This window comes from Eleutherodactylus coqui, chromosome 2 (assembly GCF_035609145.1).
Source record: "Eleutherodactylus coqui strain aEleCoq1 chromosome 2, aEleCoq1.hap1, whole genome shotgun sequence".
In the NCBI taxonomy this organism is placed as follows: domain Eukaryota; kingdom Metazoa; phylum Chordata; class Amphibia; order Anura; family Eleutherodactylidae; genus Eleutherodactylus; species Eleutherodactylus coqui.
In genome coordinates, this window is record NC_089838.1 from 311,756,471 (window position 1) to 311,774,803 (window position 18,333).

Consider the following 18,333-nt stretch of genomic DNA (forward strand, 5'->3'; position numbering starts at 1 on the left):
TCCGTGTTCAACTGATTTATTAACATGAAGCGACAGATAAGAGTCGTCCTTCTGCCCTCGCACAGCAGTTCCCGCTCAGTTGGTCCTTTTACCCTCGCACAGCAGTTCCCGCTCAGTTGGTTGACGGCCTGTGGGAAAAGAACAGATATGTAGCAGGTTAAACAAACAGCGTTCCTTATTGTAAAGGGTTGTCACGTCAATGTCAATATATGGCAGCCATATACAACATCCCATGTTCTGTCCTACAGGCAAAGGATTATGGGAGCTCTGGGTATAGAGTTATTTAAAAATAAATCTGATTATGTAGAAACCAGCGCCCCTCCTGTTTGTAGGTTATGTCTGGTAGTACAGCTCAACCTATTCACTAACATAGGACTGAGTTGCAATACCAGACTAGCGCCATAGTCTGAAGAAAGTAGTCTTTTTTTCCTAAGACAACCCCGGCCAAGTTGGTAAATAGCGTATATGCCAACACCACAATAGTGCCAATCCAGATCTGTGCTAGAACGCTCCGAAAGTCAGGTGGCTAAGGAGATACTACTAACAAGAGGGGTTGTGAAATGGAAAACCCCAAGCAACCGGTCTGTCTCAATGAAACGAGAGGCAAAGAGAATAGAATTTCACACCGGGGGCATTGCTGACCGTTCTATACGGCTTAAGAGTCCGTTTCCCAGCAGTCGGGCCAATCTCACCCCAGTGCTGGTCAGAAGTAGCACCATTTCCGTAAAGAGATGGAGAAACCGCTGAGCATTATTGAGCACCGCGGCCTGCTGTTCTAGGCATCAGTGCGTCCCAGACAGAGGCCACAGCAATGAATAGGGCAATGTTTATACCACATTTCTTCAACTCTTACCACTTGTTGAGCTACGATTTTGTCCAAGTTAACCCTTTCCAATCCAATTTGTATTCTGGTTTTCCTAGGGGGTTTACTCTTTTTCTGCTGCTATACAATGGCGCTATCTGCTGGCTAAAGCCAGTACTGCATGAGGTGACACATTGGATTGGCTCCAACAGCAGAGAGGTTGGCAATATACAGTAAGAGAACCCCGACGGACGTCATCCAACATCGGAGCTGTACAGCCTTAAATCATAATGTCTTTAGAGGTTAGACAGTGGATTGGAAAGGGTTAACTTAAAAAACCTCTTATTAGCATGGAATTTCAGCTTAAAAAAATGTTACACTCCATGCAACGGATAGGCGATAAATGACAGATCTTTGGTGGTCGGAGTGCTGGAGCATGCATGCCGCCTTCTGTTGTATGGGACTGAGGGGGTCAGAGTGCTGGAGCATGCATGCTGCCTTCTGTTGTATGGGACTGAGGGGGTCAGAGTGCTGGAGCATGCATGCTGCCTTCTGTTGTATAGGACTGAGGGTGCCTTCATACTTGCGATCGATATATCGCTGTGTTATCGAACGCGAATGTCAATAGGGCTTTCTAATGTTAAAAACGCATCTCACAAAAACCGCAACTTTGTGCTTTCTGATTTTTGTGCGATTCCTTTTTAACATTAGAAAGTCCTATAGACAGTCGCATAAAGAAAAAAAAGCAGAGACGTCGCGATCACAAATGTAAAGGCCCCCTAACAGAAGCAGAAACATAAGAAAAGACGACTTATGATGAATGAGAACTTACTTGGCCCATTCCACATTCAAAATTAGATGGTCGTAACCAAAGCCAGAAACGCCAGCGATGGCGCGTGCTGCATCTTCTCTGCGGTGGAAACTGATGAAGGCAAAACCCTGGTGACGAAGAATGGAAGGCGTGTTAAATATGAGGAACAGACTCTAGTGTCATACAATATTTGACCATCTAAGGAACATTTGGAGCAAATAGGACAAGGCTCCCACAAGCCCTGCACTGACAGCAGCACAGTAAGATCTGCGCACATCTTCAGCCCCAGAGACACTGACTGTACCAGCGGTGTACATGCTTGATCTCTGTTCTAGTCTAACTCCAAGGTCATGCAATGGAGATCAAGGGGATTCAAGACCCTCATTCTAGTGATTGGTGGAGGGGAAACAGGAATCCGAGGTGATAAATGTCCTGCATGGGATAACCACTTTCTGGCCAAATATCAGCATTCACACAGAGCTGTAATATAGACATGATACAAAGCCTGGATCAAATAAATAGTAGATGAGTATTACCTAAAGGCAGTAACGCATCTTTAAAGGGGTTGTCCCACTTCTAAGATTAAAGGCTTATCCTTCGCTGATCGGCAGGGATGTCCAACCTGGGATCCACCGCCAATCAGCTGATCGCTGGGGCTAATGTTCTAGTGTACAGAACTGCTTTGTTGCTGGAAGCAGGCAGCCCTGTACATTAGAGGATCAGCTCCATCCGGAGCGACGGACCCATCATCGGTAGACCCCTCCTGAGGATAGGTCATAAATGTTAGAAGCAGGACAGCCCCTTTAATATCACTGAAAATCTGCTTTAAGATCGGCTACCTTTGACTGTCCAGTAGCTTTGTCCTTAGCCAGGTAGATACGGGAGATGGAGCCAAAAGGCCTGAAGAGCTCCTGGAGGTCGGTCTCCCGGGTATCTTCAGATAAGTTGGTAACACGGATAGTAGCGTTGTCATCAGCTATGGAGAGATCACAAACAAGCAGGCGTTAACCTCAACTCCTGTACTCAGCCTTATGGATGTGGAGGGCCAATATAACATTTTGGTAGACCCAGTATGACTGTTATAGGTGCACTTTTTCCTCCCAAAACCTCCTTCATATCTTCCAACACTGGGATAATAGAAGACTTCCATTGAAGGAGAACTCACCACCTCCCATAGTAACCTGTTCCACTCATTGATCCCCTTCACTGTCTAATATCTAATCTCTGTCTCCTCCCTTTCAATTTCACCCCATTGCTTCTAGTCTTTCCTTGTGCAGATGAGAATAGGGCTGATCCCTCTGCAGTGTGACAGCCCTTCAGATATTTGTAGACCGCTCTTCTCTCAGCCTTCTTTTTCACAAGCTAAACATTCCCAGATCCTTTAACCGTTCCTCATAGGACATGATTTGCAGACCGCTCACCATCTTGGTAACTCTTCTCTGAACTTGCTCCAGTTTGCCTATGTCTTTTTTAAATTAGAGTGCCCAGAACTGGACACAGTATTCCAGATGAGGTCTGCTTAAGGAAGAGTAGAGGGGGATAATTACCTCACGTGATCTAGACTCTATGCTTCTCTTAATACATCCCAGAATTGTGTTTGCCTTTTTGGCTGCTGCATCACACTGTTGACTCAAGTTCAGTCTGTGATCTATTAGTATACCCAAGTCTTTTTCACAGATATACATATGCTCACAGAGGGTCTTCATAATTTGCAAAGCCACACTCTTATTAGATTTGTACCTCTGCGGTTAGGCTGCATGGACTCTCCTCTCCGGCTTCCTCCGTCTCTCAAACTGGGTGGAACGTACTTTCCCGTCTTGCTCACTGGAGCCTGTGCTGGTTCCGGTTCTGTACAGGAGGCAAAACGTAGAATTAAGAATACACATATTAACGATAAGCAATGCTGCCGAGCATGGGTCTCTTCTTTCGAAATTGCCCCCTCAGGACATCCCCTGTCCATATAAAGTGGAAGAACAAAATAGAAAAAAGGATTCACCATTTGAGTTTCCCCTTCATTAGTAATTTTTCCATTTCTTTTGCAATGTTCCCAGCTGGACCCCTGCGCTTATCTACTCCCCATATGGTGTACTACCTAGGGTAAACAGGATTTTGGTAACTTACTGTAAAATCCATTTCTCATCACGTTCAATGGAGGAGGGGGTCAGAGTGGGCCAGAGAACATATAGATAAAAAGGAATGTGCTTTTGTTGCTAGCGGGCAAAGGTAAAAAACAATCTTCTGATCAATCCAAATGTGAAGATGATCGGCTACCTTGACTAAATGGGTGAAGGACTCGTCCCTTGATCGCCAGTTCTCTGTCAGGGATGTTGGCAACCCCATTGTGCACTGCAGGGATGCTGACTGCCAAGAGGCTGGAAAGAGGATCTCCGAACACTGACTAATATGTAGTGGGATTGTGACCTGGCCATGCAGACTCTACTGGATCACCTAAGAAAGCAACTACTGTAGCATTTGGAATGGAACGGAGAGTGAACCGCAGGCAGGTGGGTCTGGTGCTGCAGGGAAGGAACCACGATGAAGGTGGATATATGTAGGGACCCTATACTGATTAAGATCCCACTCCTCCCATCGGTGCGATAATGGACCAACATCAGGACAGTAGCAGAGAAAGATGCAGGCCCATATGGTGAGGGGAGAGACCCAATCAGATAAAATAGGGTCAGACACGCATCACGTCTAGAATGTTTGTGGGGTCTAGGTGCAATAGGATCATCTCCCTGCTAGGCAGTAAAGAGCGCTTGGTGCTTGCAGTCCCAGTAGAACGCCTCAAACACAAATAATTGTATTAATACAATCAGTTCCACTCATAAAAGGAAATGACACAGAGGCCTTAAACCCAACCGAACTGTGGCGACTGGCAAATATAGCATCTAGTGATAAGAGAATTACTCCTCTCATGGATGTGGGCAACCAGGTGGCTGATGGGTGCCACAACGGTGTAGTTATGTCAGATGCCAGGTCTAGCCTGAATGCCATTACCTCTCCTATGGAAAGGGTAATGAGACATCTGATGCTCGCCATAACTGTATAGTCATGTTAGATGCAGGCTCTAGCAGGAATATCATTCTTTGGTTGGAAAAGGGCAATTAGGCAAAGATTCCAAAATGCTGCCTAGGCGTTGCGAACTCCTCGGCATTAGCCATGTTACCCCTACTCCTCCTAAGGAAGGGAGGGCCATAGAAATTTTGTTTTTTTGGCCATGCTGACTGCTATATACCCACGATCGTGTATCCCAGAAATCAACCCCGGACTGGAACAGGGTTGGGTTTGTGATTGTGGAATGACCAAGGTAAAGAACATGTCAAACACAGCAAATAGCATCAGCCTCCAGCAGGGACGAGTATGAGAACTGTATGATGGCAAGCGTCACATGGCTGTCTGGGCTCCCAACCATTAGGGTAAGAGTGTTTAGGTTCGCACACTGAAAAATTAGGGTCACCCAAGGATATCAATGGCCATTCTCTGTTTGGAATAGAGATGCGTGAACTGGAGGGCTGCAGGACCCATGGAGTTAACACTAGTATTGTGTGACGACGCTGGGCAAGTAGACGAGGCAGACAGATACTTCACTGATGTCTCCTCCATCTTTGTAAGTGCCTATGACGTCCAACCCAACAGCAGGCAGTCTGTACAGGCCCAGAGTGGTGCAGGGAGGGGTAGGAAGATGAAGGGACCGACAGCCCACAGTAAATCAGAGGAAGAGGGTCCTCCGTTGGAGGAAGTCCTAGCCTTGTAAGCGCACGAACAGAAAGTCAAGCCCCACAGCCTGTGTACGCCTGAGAAGCCGGGGGGCTAAAAAAGGGCACATTCGGCAGGGAACCCAGAAGGGAAGGACCACGAGCAGCAGCTTGTGATGTGCAGCTCTGAGAAGAGGTCGGCCTCCTAGGACACAAAGCCAACACTGATTGAGCCCAGTGCCTGCAGGAAGGATATAGCTGGTGGGAGGGATAACTCTTCTCGTACTTTGGGTCTGCAGCTATACCCCAACCAGAAAGAAATTGCACCAGCAGCACAATGGACGTAAACCCAATTCAGGGGAGGCAAACTTTGCACAGCCAATTCTAGAGAATGAACTCCACTTCTCCAATCCTAGTCAATATCCAAATAAAGCTTGAATGCGCTTGATAAAGACCATTTGATGGTCGAAACGTCGCTGCTTGTACCATTTTAAGGATGGAATACATACCTGTTTTAATGCATCTAAGCTATTCTGTTGCAGCTATACCGCAGGCCTTGCTGTGTCCCCCAAAGATACAGGCGAGAAGAGGGGATGACATCCCATTATACCCGAGAGACTTATGCGACAAAGTCTTTAAAAAGTTGCACAACCAAGGTGGTTTGTGCAAGTTCTCTGCAGCCTGCTGTCACATGACTGTTTTAGGCGTTAAACAGCTATATCGCAGTTGGACGCGACCAGCATTGCACTCTAGGATGGCCAGGTTGCATGCAAATTGTGAACAAAAATCCCAATAGTTTGGGATTTTTCTGCAACTCAGGTCATGCTAGGTCACAACTGGCAATCAGATGTAATGCTGCAGTGCGACGCTGTGCCACTCATTTTGCACAGTCGGCATTTAGCCGTAACCCGAGTGCACAGAATACATACCGGCTCCAGGCACTTTCTCCTTGTCTGCTGTGGACAGACCCAACTGCTCGGCCAGCTCCTTCTGCATGGGGCCCAGAGTGTCTTTGTAGGGACATCTTGTGGTCCAATGGTCGCCCTTGCAGATTCTACAAGACACAATCTTCTGGCCCTTCAGCTTGTTCATTGGGTCTTCCTCTTCCTGATTATTCAGATCCTGTAAGAGCAGAAGGGTTGGTGTTATCTGGAAGCAGTAGACGAGGGCAGAAGATATTCACACCATACAATACCGTAAACTGGGAAGAAAATGACATCAACCTCTGAACGAAGATCAGACTGCAGGTCCCTGTGCGTCCGCCATGTGTAGTATATTAAAGGGACCTCCCTCCCCATCATCTACAAGCCGGAGCCGCACTGGTTTCTGACGCATTACACGGCCGCGAATTCGTTTGACTGGTTTTCATACAACTATATTTCCCCTGCAGAGGCTGCTGTGAGGAACAATGTATAGCTGGCCAAATCTACCACACTGCTAACTCAGCAGTTTGTTGGGAGTCTTGGGAGTTCTCGAAGTTCCACCCGTTATGGCATCACACCTTAAAGGGGTCCTTCCAATATTTAAAGCTATCCCCCATCCACAGGACAGGGTATAACATTCTGCTAAATGGGGGCTTGGCTGCTGGCCCCCCCTGACAATCCTTAGAGAGGGTCTGGACTGGTGGCTGAGCATACGCACTATTGCTCCATTCATTTCAGTGGGAGCGCCCAAGGTAGCCCGGTACAAGTGCTTTGCTATCCATGGTGGTCCAGATGAAAGCATGCATGCTTGGCCACCGCTCCATTCATGCAGGGACCTTTTGGACCCCCGATCTCTGGATTGTCAGGCATCCCAGGGAGCAGACCCCCAGTCAGAAAGTTATTCTCCATCCAATGGACAGGGGAGAACTTTTAATCCTGGCACAACCCCTTTAACCCCTCATGTATGTTTATGTCCTGTGGACTCCGGGTTAGTATGGAGATCCATTGGAAGCTGATCCTGCTTCATACAACGTGGGTGCCGGCTGTCTCTCACAGCTGACACCCTCTGGCAACAGCTGTGATCAGCGTTAATGCTGACTGTGGCTGTTAGGACAGTAAAAGACGCTATCAGTTTGACAGCGGAATCTCTCGATCAGCTTTGCAGAGTCCTAAACGGGTCCACACAATGAGATCGCAAGGTGTTGATCGCTATGGCAGCCTGGGGCTTTTCGAAATCCCCTGACGCTGCCATGGTTGATTGCCTATCAAGTCATGCTTGTTATATCGCAGTATAATGTAATACTATAGTATTACATTATGCTGCAGGAGCGATCAAACAATTGCAAGTTTAAATCACCTGCGCAGACTTTAAGGAAGGGGGTGGGGTTGGGAAGCGCAAGACTGGCGGTGTTTTTTTGTCTCCCAGTAAGAAAAAAAAATGTAATGAGAAAGCAAATCACAGTTTGTATGTACTCCAAAATGGTACCAATAGAGATGGCAGAATATCCTGTAAAAAACGAACCTTCACGTCCCGCAAAACAAAAAAAACAGACAGTTACATTGATAGATAAAAGTTACGTTTTTTTGAAAGTGGGGTGGAAAAATTTATGAAAAAAAGCACCGTGTCCTTAAGGGGTTAAAATATTTGAGAGTCTAGTTATTCATAAATTGTATCAGACTCAAAAAGGAAATGTTTGGCAGGAGCCCAGATTATTTATTTTTCCCGCTTGGGCCAACCCCTTCCCATGAGGTCCTCTGTTGCCGTCCCGACTACATGAGAATTATCTGCATGGTGCGTATACGAACAGTCCAGCAAATCCTTACTTGGTAGAAGTCAAGCAAAAGATGTCACTAATATGGAAGGAGAGCAGATCCTTTATGGAGGGTGGTTCCTAATCTGCTAACCCTCCCTGACAAGGACACGGCAGTAATTACACGGCTCACCTCTTTATTGGTGATGAAGGTCATTAGGACGTCATCGCTGACGGTGGTGGTGGCTACATTCGGTCCTGGTGGGTCGTATTCTGAATTCCCAAACTTCTTCCAGTTCTGAAGAGACACAAAACAAACAAAGGGTTAATTGTGTCCCAGCGCTCAATGATCAGATCCCTTGATCAAATCCTACCTCTATGTGCACTCACCTTCCTGCGGGCCACCACTTTAGAAGCCTTGCGGGTTTCAATTTTAAAGGTGCGCACAATCTGGAGAGAGAGATGAGGAGCAGGTAAGAAAGTGATACACAGAAACCTGCTGGTGTGTGCGTGTGGTATGACGTGCTCTATACCATCACTCATACTCTCCCCACCATCCCCTATAGTGGTTTCATATCCATAGGCTCATCGCTACTATAGAAGCACTGCCCCCAAGTAGTCAGCACCCGGTGCTTGTCCTGCTTCACCAGGTCACCAGTCTTAAAGGGCACTTGTCAGGTACTTCATGATGTGCTCACTGAGTGCAGCATAGGGACAGACATGCTGATTTCAGCGGTGTCACTTATAGGAAAATGTACAGCGGTTTTTAAGAACTTACAGCTTGCTCCTGCAGCTCCCAACAAGAGGAATCCAGTTTCATCCAGTAAACTGCCAGACAGCAGAGCGGAAACCGAACGGACCCCATTACGGTTCGGCACTGTTTGGTTCAGTCATAAGTCTGATCTGTTCGGCCAGGGGATTTCCCTCTCCTGCTCCGCAAACACCCCCCCCCCCCAATCGATATGAAAGCAGCCTATTGCACTGCATACTAAGAAGACTGCCAATCCTGGTAAATGAAAGGGGGAACGGGCAACACCAAAGAAATCAGAGTATCTGTCACTACTTTCTGCTGCTCTTGGCAAGGATAACCTGTAGAAACCGACAGGTTCCTTTAAGGGTACGTTCACACACATGGTTTTTTTGGAACAGATCTGCACTTAAATCCACAGCATAATTTTTACGCTGCCAATCCTGGTGCAAGTTTTGGCGTGGTTTTTGCCACAGTCCGCAGCAGAGGACACCATTTCAACGGGAAACGCGAATTCTGCTGCAGATCAGCAACAAAAACCGTATCACAATCTGATGCCGATTTTGACGTAGAATCTGTGCAGAACTTCTGCCACATGTGCACAAACTCTAAGGGCCTCTTCAGATGAGCATGTGACTAGACGGTGACAAATAGGTGTTGGATCTGCATGTGTTGTGTATCCGTTTTTTCTATGTGTCAGCTGTATTTTTCATCACATGAATCATTGCCTTGAGTGGACAACTATCGGCAGAGAAGATGACCAGAATAGGATTTTCCACAGTCCACGAAAAAACCCGCATGTCCGTATCGCCCCAGTGACTGTAATGGGCGAGTGAGCCGAGCGTGTGCAGTCAGCTGCAAATACAGACAGCACAGACGGGAAAATCACTCATTCGGATAAGCCCTGAAGGAGCGTTCCCATGACATGTAAAGATAACCTCTGCAACACGCTTGTACACGCCTCGCTGTCAGGGCAGAACGCCGTCCGTTGCTTCGGGAGCCAATAAGCTGCCCTCATACAGCTGTGAGAACTCTAGCCGATTTTGTGCACATATGGAGGTTTTCTGTGTATGTCGTACACATTTATGTACGCTCATTGATGTCAATGGGCCCTCCGAATGCGCAAATACGCTTAAAGGGGTTGTCTCGCGAAAGCAAGTGGGGGTATACACTTCTGTATGGCCATATTAATGCACTTTGTAATCTACATCGTGCATTAAATATGAACCATACAGAAGTTATTCACTTACCTGCTCTGTTGCTGGCGTCCCCGTCGCCATGGTGCCGTCTAACTTCGGTGTCTTCTTGCTTTTTTAGACGCGCTTGCGCAGATGGATCTTCTCCCTTTGGCTGGCCTAGGAAGCATCAGCGTTTTGGCTCCGCCCCCTTCACGGCATTGCGTAGCTCCGCCCCATGACGTGTGCCGATTCCAGCCTCCTGATTGGCTGGAATCGGCACGTGACGGGGGCGGAGCTACGCAATGCCGCGAAGGGGGCGGAGCCAAAACGCTGATGCTTCCTAGGTCAGCCAAAGGGAGAAGATCCATCTGCGCAAGCGCGTCTAAAAAAGTAAGAAGACACCGAAGTTAGACGGCACCATGGCGACGGGGACGCTAGCAACGGAGCAGGTAAGTGAATAACTTCTGTATGGCTCATATTTAATGCACGATGTAGATTACAAAGTGCATTAATATGGCCATACAGAAGTGTATACCCCCACTTGCTTTCGCGAGACAACCCCTTTAAGTGAAGGAACGCATTAAAATCAATGGGTTCTAGTTACTATGTAACACAATAGGCAAATACACTCGTGTGAACAAGCCCTTACACTTCAAAAAGGACCCATGGACCAAGTTGTATACTTTCATACTGGCCCACTGTGTGGGCAAGTACAATTTCCAGGTGGGGGTCATGTGTAGCCTTCAGGTTGCGCAATCCTGTCTCCAAACATCCCTTGAGTTATTATTACTCTCCGCCCTGCACAGACGCATATAATACACTGCAGTAAGCAGCTGATTATTACATGATGTGGTCGCTCCTGCTGTATGAGATAAGACGTGACCGCACCCACCTTAATCTTCTTGTCATCTTCATCCAGCTTGTATTCTGTGATGGTCTTTATGTTTCCATTAACGACCTCTCGAGGGGTGTCCAGGACATCTGCAGAAGATCACAGATTATACCACCGTGTCCTGAAGAGCTGCGCCTGACAGGGGCGCTGTAACGGGTATGCCCCACCACAGAAATATTGACAGGATTCCCCTCTGTAGGCTCCATCTCTAATTCTCAGTCTTCCCTGAGCTGGAGGGTGTAGCCCAGCTGTTATGTCCTCTCCTTACAATGCATACAAAAGAGAGCAGGGTCTCTTCTCCATTTCTCTCTGTATTACACCCTCATAAGTAACATCAGTATGGAGGATATTATACAGCTGTACTGAGCAGTGCAGATATGATTTCAAGAACTTCAACACAGTAAATCACTCACTATTAGCTGCAGCAGCATTTTTGTAAGAATCTTTGCCTGTGGATCCCTCCAACACCTCATTTTCCCCATAGATTCTATGGGCAGCATAATACAGCTCCCTTCCCCACTTCCTGTAATCTGCTACTAGAGATGGACTTCACATGACAAATGGTAGTGGAGAGCAACTTAAAAGGCAGACCCCTAGTGTCCAGCACTTTAAAGGGATTTTTCATGACAAAGCATTTCTGTAAATAAAGCGATTTGCATTTTTGTGATAGGATGGCCAATGCAATGACACTGACTGAGGGTCCTTAAGAATGGCCCTCATGAGTACACCCTACCCGATGCTCACACTGATGCCCAGAGTGCCCGGTGTTACACAGGACGCGTATACGATCACATGCTATACTCACAGTCAGTATCCTTCTCGACTGCCGGGCTTAAGGGTTCCACATCCTCCCCTTCTTCCTCCACCTGGTCGGCCCAACTGGGCTTGGAGCTGTAAGAGAGGACCAAAGAGTGTTACCCTGTAACTAATCCCATCACCCCGACTCCTCGGATGTCACTTCCTGTATTAACACCTTCACAGATGTCAACTATTTTACTGATCTGCAGTCCACTCACATAAATGATGACTTTTAAATATATACACTCATTATCAAACCCCCCCCCCCCCCCTTCACACTAGAAGTTGTAGGATGGATGACACTTTCTCTGTGTGATTGTAATGTTGATAGAGGTAAGTGATTACAATATCAGAGCAAAAGGATCATTTATTGTGGGGAACCGACCCCTTTAGGGAGGCTCTAGTACCCTGTTGTACTGCCTCTATCTTAGATACAAGATGTGATATGGGCGGGCATGGAGGCTCTAGTACCCTGTTGTACCGCCTCTAGCTTGGATACAAGATGTGATATGGACAGGCATGGAGGCTCTAGTAGCCTGTTGTACCGCCTCTAGCTTGGATACAAGATGTGATATGGGCGGGCATGGAGGCTCTAGTACCCCTGTTGTACCACCTCTAGCTTGGATACAAGGTGTGATATGGGCGAGCATGGAGGCATACAGGTTCCGTATGGTATCATATGATGTATCGCTCCACATTTGCTGTAACTGAGCCTCTAGATTGTGCAAACTCATAGGCTGTCAAAGGTGGTGTGCAATATGGTTCCATACATGTTCTTGTGACAATGTTGTGGGGGCTCCTGTGACCCCCTTGTGTGTGCGGCCGAGCATTATCCTGCTGGAAGCCACCAGGAAAGGAACACGTGTGGCTGCAGGATGTACTGAACAAATCACTGAGCTGTCATTGTCCCGCGTACCAGTACTAGAGATGACCAGCTGTCATATGCGATGACCCCCTAGATCATCACACCTTGTGTGCCCTCACACATCCACTGGTCCCAACGTTCTCTAACAGTCTAGTCAGATGTTCCTCTCTACTGGTGGTCTGTAGGGGGCGTCCTGAGCCCGGTCACCTTGTGTGCCCTAACACATTCACTGGTCCAACACCACCTAACAGTCTGGTCAGACGCTCCTCTCTACTGGTGGTCTGTAGGGGGCGTCCTGAGCCCGGTCACCTTGTGTGCCTTCATGCATCCTCTGGTCCAACACCCCCTAACAGTCTGGTCAGACGCTCCTCTATACTGGTGGTCTGTCGGGGGTCCTGAGCCGGGTCACCCTGTGTGCCCTCACACATCCACTGGTCCCAACGCCCCCTAACAGTCTGATCAGACGCTCCTCTCTACTGGTGGTCTGTAGGGGGCGTCCTGAGCCCAGTCACATTGTGTGCCCTCACACATCCACTGGTCCCAACACCTCCTAACAGTTTGATTAGACGCTCCTCTCTACTGGTGGTCTGTAGGGGGCGTCCTGAGCCCGGTCACCTTGTGTGCCCTCACACATCCACTGGTCCCAACACCTCCTAACAGTCTGGTCAGATGCTCCTGTCTACTGGTGGTCTGTAGGGGGTCCTGAGCCCGGTCACCTTGTGTGCCCTCACACATCCACTGGTCCCAACACCTCCTAACAGTCTGGTCAGACGCTCCTCTCTACTGGTGGTCTGTCGGGGGTCCTGAGCCCGGTCACCTTGTGTGCCCTCACACATCCACTGGTCCCAACACCCCCTAACAGTCTGGTCAGATGCTCCTGTCTACTGGTGGTCTGTCGGGGGGTCCTGAGCCCGGTCACCTTGTGTGCCCTCACACATCCACTGGTCCCAACACCCCCTAACAGTCTGGTCAGATGCTCCTGTCTACTGGTGGTCTGTAGGGGGTCCTGAGCCCGGTCACCTTGTGTGCCCTCACACATCCACTGGTTCCAACGCCCCCTAACAGTCTGGTCAGACGCTCCTCTCTACTGGTGGTCTGTCGGGGGTCCTGAGCCCGGTCACCTTGTGTGCCCTCACACATCCACTGGTCCCAACACCCCCTAACAGTCTGGTCAGACGCTCCTCTCTACTGGTGGTCTGTCGGGGGTCCTGAGCCCGGTCACCTTGTGTGCCCTCACACATCCACTGGTCCCAACACCCCCTAACAGTCTGGTCAGACACTCCTCTCTACTGGTGGTCTGTTGGGCGCCCTGAGCCCGGTCACCTTGTGTGCCCTCACACATCCACTGGTTCCAACGCCCCCTAACAGTCTGGTCAGACACTCCTCTCTACTGGTGGTCTGTAGGGGGGCGTCCAGAGCCCGGTCACTTTGTGTGCCCTCACACATCCACCGGTCCCAACACCTCCTAACAGTCTGGTCAGAACGGCCCTGTGGGGGACAATTCATGGATACGACCATCCAGCTTCTCACATCCCAATAATGCGCCCCTCTCAGACTCTGGTAACGGGGTGAAATCTCTTCTCTGCGTCGTAGAGGCGTCTAGTGGTCAACAAGCTCTACAAGCGGAAGAAGAGGTCACTACACACAAGGAGCCTCTGAGAGCATTTTATAGGCCATGGGGGGAACCACTTCTAGGGCCTCAGTAATCTGCTGTCTCAGGATGCTCCTCTGTCCCCCATGCTTTACACCGCAGCTCAGCTGGATAAGACCCCATTTACACTTAAAGATAATCACTCAAAACTCACTCAAACGACAGTGACAGTTTTGAGCGATCATCTTTGCATGCTTTATAGTAGCTAATTAGCTACTATACCACTATGCAGGCGCAGCGGGACACCGCCGCTATCTCTCACCAAACACTCCAACTGTTCTGCATGAACAAACAGCTGCGGTGTCCTTCATGCTTACAGTCCATGTGAATTCACAGCAGGACACAGGCACAGAGAATCTTATCAGTGCAGCCGGCTGATAACAGCTGATCGCTCAGTTCTAGCATGCTATAATTCAGCGATCAGCGACTCGTGCACGATGTCCCTGCATGTAGACAGAACGACAATCACTCAAAAGACGGCTCTGAGGGATTCTTGTGTCTAAATTGGCCTTAAGGCCTCATGTCCACGGGCAAAATAATAATTAAAATCCGCAGCGGATCAACACCCCATAGGGATGCATTGACCACCCGCGGTAGATAAATACCCGCAGATGGTCAAAAAAGGGAATTTAAAAAATCCTGGAGCATGAAAAAAAATGGACATGCTCCATTTTCGTGCGGGTCTCCCGCGGGCTTCTATTGAAGCCTATGGAAGCCGTCCGGATCCGCGGGAGACCTAAAATCAGAATAACTCACCTGCTCCGGACGCTCCGGATCTTCCCTTCTTCGCGGCTTCATCTTCTCTCCGTCGCGGCCAGATCTTCTTTCTTCGGGCCGGTGGATGTGCCCGAGGCATGCGCGCGACACGCAGCCGGCGTGCTGAGCACATCCGCCAGGCCAAAGAAAGAAGATCCGGCCGCGACGGAGAGAAGATCAAGAATAAGAAGGTAAGATCCGGAGCGTACGAGAGGTGAGTTAATGCTATTTTCAGCCCTCATGTCCGCGGGGCAGGAGGGACCCCCTACGGATTCTCCATGGACATGAGGCCTTAGAGGGGTCACACTGCAGACAGGTTACTCCTCTAATCTCATGCACATGAATGCAGCAGCCTGATTGGTCGTTATGGACATCTGCTGCTCCTCAGGGGTCTCTCGGTCAACTACAACGTCTATGCAGCCCCACTATCAGTAATGCAAATGGTGAAGACGCTGCATCATAGAAGCCTCTGGAGAAACAGCCGCGCCCTCCTTTATGTCCCCTCCGTCACCACAAACACTCCTGCCACTCTCCACACCCCTCCCGGCGGGTCTCCGGCTGTCCTTCCCCCGGTACTTACTCATAATCTCCGGTCGGCATGGCTCTGTCTGCCTTGATGCCGCCGCCGGAAGTTGAAGAGAAACACAGCGAGCCTCACTTCTCACTAGCGGAAAAGGAGTGACGCGTACTTCCGGTGCCGCTCTAGCCAGCGGCTGCGGCTCTCTATGGTGACGTGGAAGACTAGGTGACGTAACGCGGAGGGCGGCGAGGTCACGTGACTAGAGATGATAGGAGGCGCTGATGTCTGTGTTGTGGAGCTGGGAAGAAAGGAAGGAATGAGCAGAGATTCTTTTTTTTGTACCATATTAATCTCTGAAGGTCACAGCCTTTTGTTTTTTCACTTTTTTGTGCCACTCTTAAAAAAATCTATAACTTTTTTATTCCTCTTCCCCGCCGTCTGCGGCTTGTTGTTGTTATTGTTCGCAGCCAGCTGTATTGTTCAGTGGTGTTATTTAATGTCCGGCGTAATTTACTGGGAAACTTTGGAAGTTTTCCAAGTGGAGGGAAATGTGAAAAAATCCTCAATCCGGTCCCTCCGGGGGTCCTGGTTTTGCGCTGCCCCATAGATGCCCTGTCTGCCGTATTCTGCAGGTCCGTACGAAGGCCGCCGTATTCTGCAGGTCCGTACGAAGGCCGCCATATTCTGCAGGCCCGTACGATGGCCGCCATATTCTGCAGGCCCGTACGATGGCCGCCATATTCTGCAGGCCCGTACGATGGCCGCCATATTCTGCAGGCCCGTACGATGGCCGCCATATTCTGCAGGCCCGTATGATGGCCGCCATATTCTGCAGGGCCGTATGATGGCCGCCATATTCTGCAGGCCCGTATGATGGCCGCCATATTCTGCAGGCCCGTACGATGGCCGCCGTACCAGATGTGTGTTTAAAAAAATACATCTGGTTTAAAAAAATAAAATATCTTTGGAGAAAATGAAATAATTTTCTGCCGCCATCTTTGTGCCGCAGTTGCGCGTGGCTTGATTGTCGCGGGGCGGCCCGTAGATTCTCTTGGTACCGCATGTGGATCCATGCCGAAAACTGCGCCAAAAAGACTTGGGTTTTAGAGGCTGAATTGATGGTGAATTCCTCCGTGTGACCACACCCCAAGATCCACATGTACAATGGTGGCGGCGGCGGCGCGCAGGGAGCTGCCCGCAGGTGTGAACGCTCCTTAAGGGCCGATCTCGCACAATCTTCAAGTATCCTTTAATTGCTTATAGTTTCCGAGATCTCTTTCGCCGACAGGCCAAAAGTCATGGGACAGCAACTAATATCGTGCAGCAACGAGTGGATGGAAGACGTCTGGAGGGATGATGGCCCCCACGGCTCCGGGGTAGTTGTAGGTACTGGAGCTCAGGTGTGAACAGGCCCCTCCCCCACGTCCTGTAACTGTTGGAACGGGCACACCTCCGACAAACATGCCAGCTGCGCCGTTCACAGGAACTCTCAAAAGTGCTTCTCAAACTAATTCTGGACAGCCTGACTCCTGCTGGGACGGAGCGTCATCCTGCTGGAACATCCCATCATTGTGGGGTACATGGAGGGCTGTAAATGGTCACCAAGCAGTGAACCATAGCAGGCACTGGTCGGTGATGTGTTTAGGCGGACCACTGAACCCAACCCATGCCATGAGAACCCACCGCACACCAGTATGGGACCACCACCGACCCGCACAATGCCTTACAGATAACTGAGGTCCATGGCTTCACCGGGCTGCGCCACACATAACCCTACCCTCAGCCACAAACAACTGGCACTGTGACTCATTGCACCATGCCACGTTGCCCAGTTGGGGCGCTGTGCCCGGTGATAACAGAGGCCTCTGGTAGGTCTTCTGCTCCCATATCCCATGGACGGTAAAGAAGGCTGCACTGACTGCAGGATATACAGGAGGCGCCCTCTGCATTGAATGTGGATGCAATTTCTGCTGCAGTCACTTGTCTGTTCACACAGACAATTCTCAGCAGACTCTGCATGATCATTAACCCCTTAATGCTGTAGGGCGTACAGTTATGTCCTGCTGGGTCAGGGTGTGTATGGAGGGAGATCACACGGTGATCTCTCCTCATACAACACGGATGCCAGCTGTTTCTTACAGCTGAAACGCACCCACAACAGCTCCAATAAGTCACGCAGCTCATTGGAGCTGTTAAACTTTTAAATACTGCCACCAATTCTAACAGCGGCATTTAAATTCCCCGACCAATGTTCCGGGGTTCCGTACGGCCTCCACCGTGCGGGTGTCATGGCAGCCAGGGGCCTTCAAGCCGTCCCCAATGCTATGGCATTACATCATACTGCAGGAGCGATCAAAGCATTACATATTCATGTCCCTCTGGGGATTTAAAAAAAAAGTAAAAAGAAGTTTCAAAAAGTTTTACTAATTATTAAAAAAATATAACCGGTAATAAAAGTTTAACCCCCCCGCCCTCTTTTGCCATATTTATAATAAACTAATCTAAATAAAACAAAAATACATATTTGGTATCGCTGCATTCATAAAAGTCCGGTCTATCAAAGTAACGCATTATTTACCCCACACGGTGAACGTCGTCAGAAAAAATAAAAGATGAACGCCAGAAATGTGCTTTTTTTGGATATCCTGTAATTAAAAAGCGATCAAAAAGTCGTATGTACTCCAGCATGGTAACAACGGAAACTACAGGACGTCCCGCAAAAACCGAGCCCTCGCACAGCCATGTCGATGAAAAAATAAAAAAGTTATGGCAGTCAGAAGATGGTGGCAGAAAAAAAATATATATATATCTTTGAAAATAAAAGTAGTACAGCAAAAAAAAAACAAAAACAACTATATAATTTTGGCATGATCCCTCTGCACTGTGACAACCCTTCAGATATTTGTAGGCAGCTATTAAGTCTCCTCTCTGCCTTCTTTT

The 18,333-nt window shown here is 48.9% G+C and overlaps 1 protein-coding gene across 1 annotated transcript; it reads right to left on the minus strand.

The window, feature by feature from the left end:
• LOC136612847 (eukaryotic translation initiation factor 3 subunit G-B) lies at positions 1 to 15,574 on the minus strand. The gene is made up of 10 exons (XM_066593562.1): positions 15,454 to 15,574; positions 11,609 to 11,694; positions 10,804 to 10,892; positions 8,376 to 8,435; positions 8,179 to 8,283; positions 6,241 to 6,433; positions 3,354 to 3,461; positions 2,453 to 2,589; positions 1,635 to 1,741; positions 1 to 128 (listed from the first exon to the last, which is right to left on the minus strand). Exons 1-10 carry the CDS (start codon positions 15,471 to 15,473, stop codon positions 113 to 115), a joined length of 921 nt encoding a protein of 306 aa, XP_066449659.1. The 5' UTR covers positions 15,474 to 15,574; the 3' UTR covers positions 1 to 112.
• Between the last annotated feature and the right edge of the window lie 2,759 nt (positions 15,575 to 18,333).

Excerpts from the sequence above, each read along its gene's own strand:
- LOC136612847 (XM_066593562.1), bottom strand. The coding sequence starts at position 15,473 with ATGCCGACCGGAGATTATGA. Across the intron at positions 11,695-15,453 it reads ATGCCGACCGGAGATTATGA|CTCCAAGCCCAGTTGGGCCG; the intron begins GTAAGTACCGGG and ends CCTCTCTTACAG. Across the intron at positions 2,590-3,353 it reads CATGCAGCCTAACCGCAGAG|CTGATGACAACGCTACTATC; the intron begins GTACAAATCTAA and ends ATCTCTCCATAG.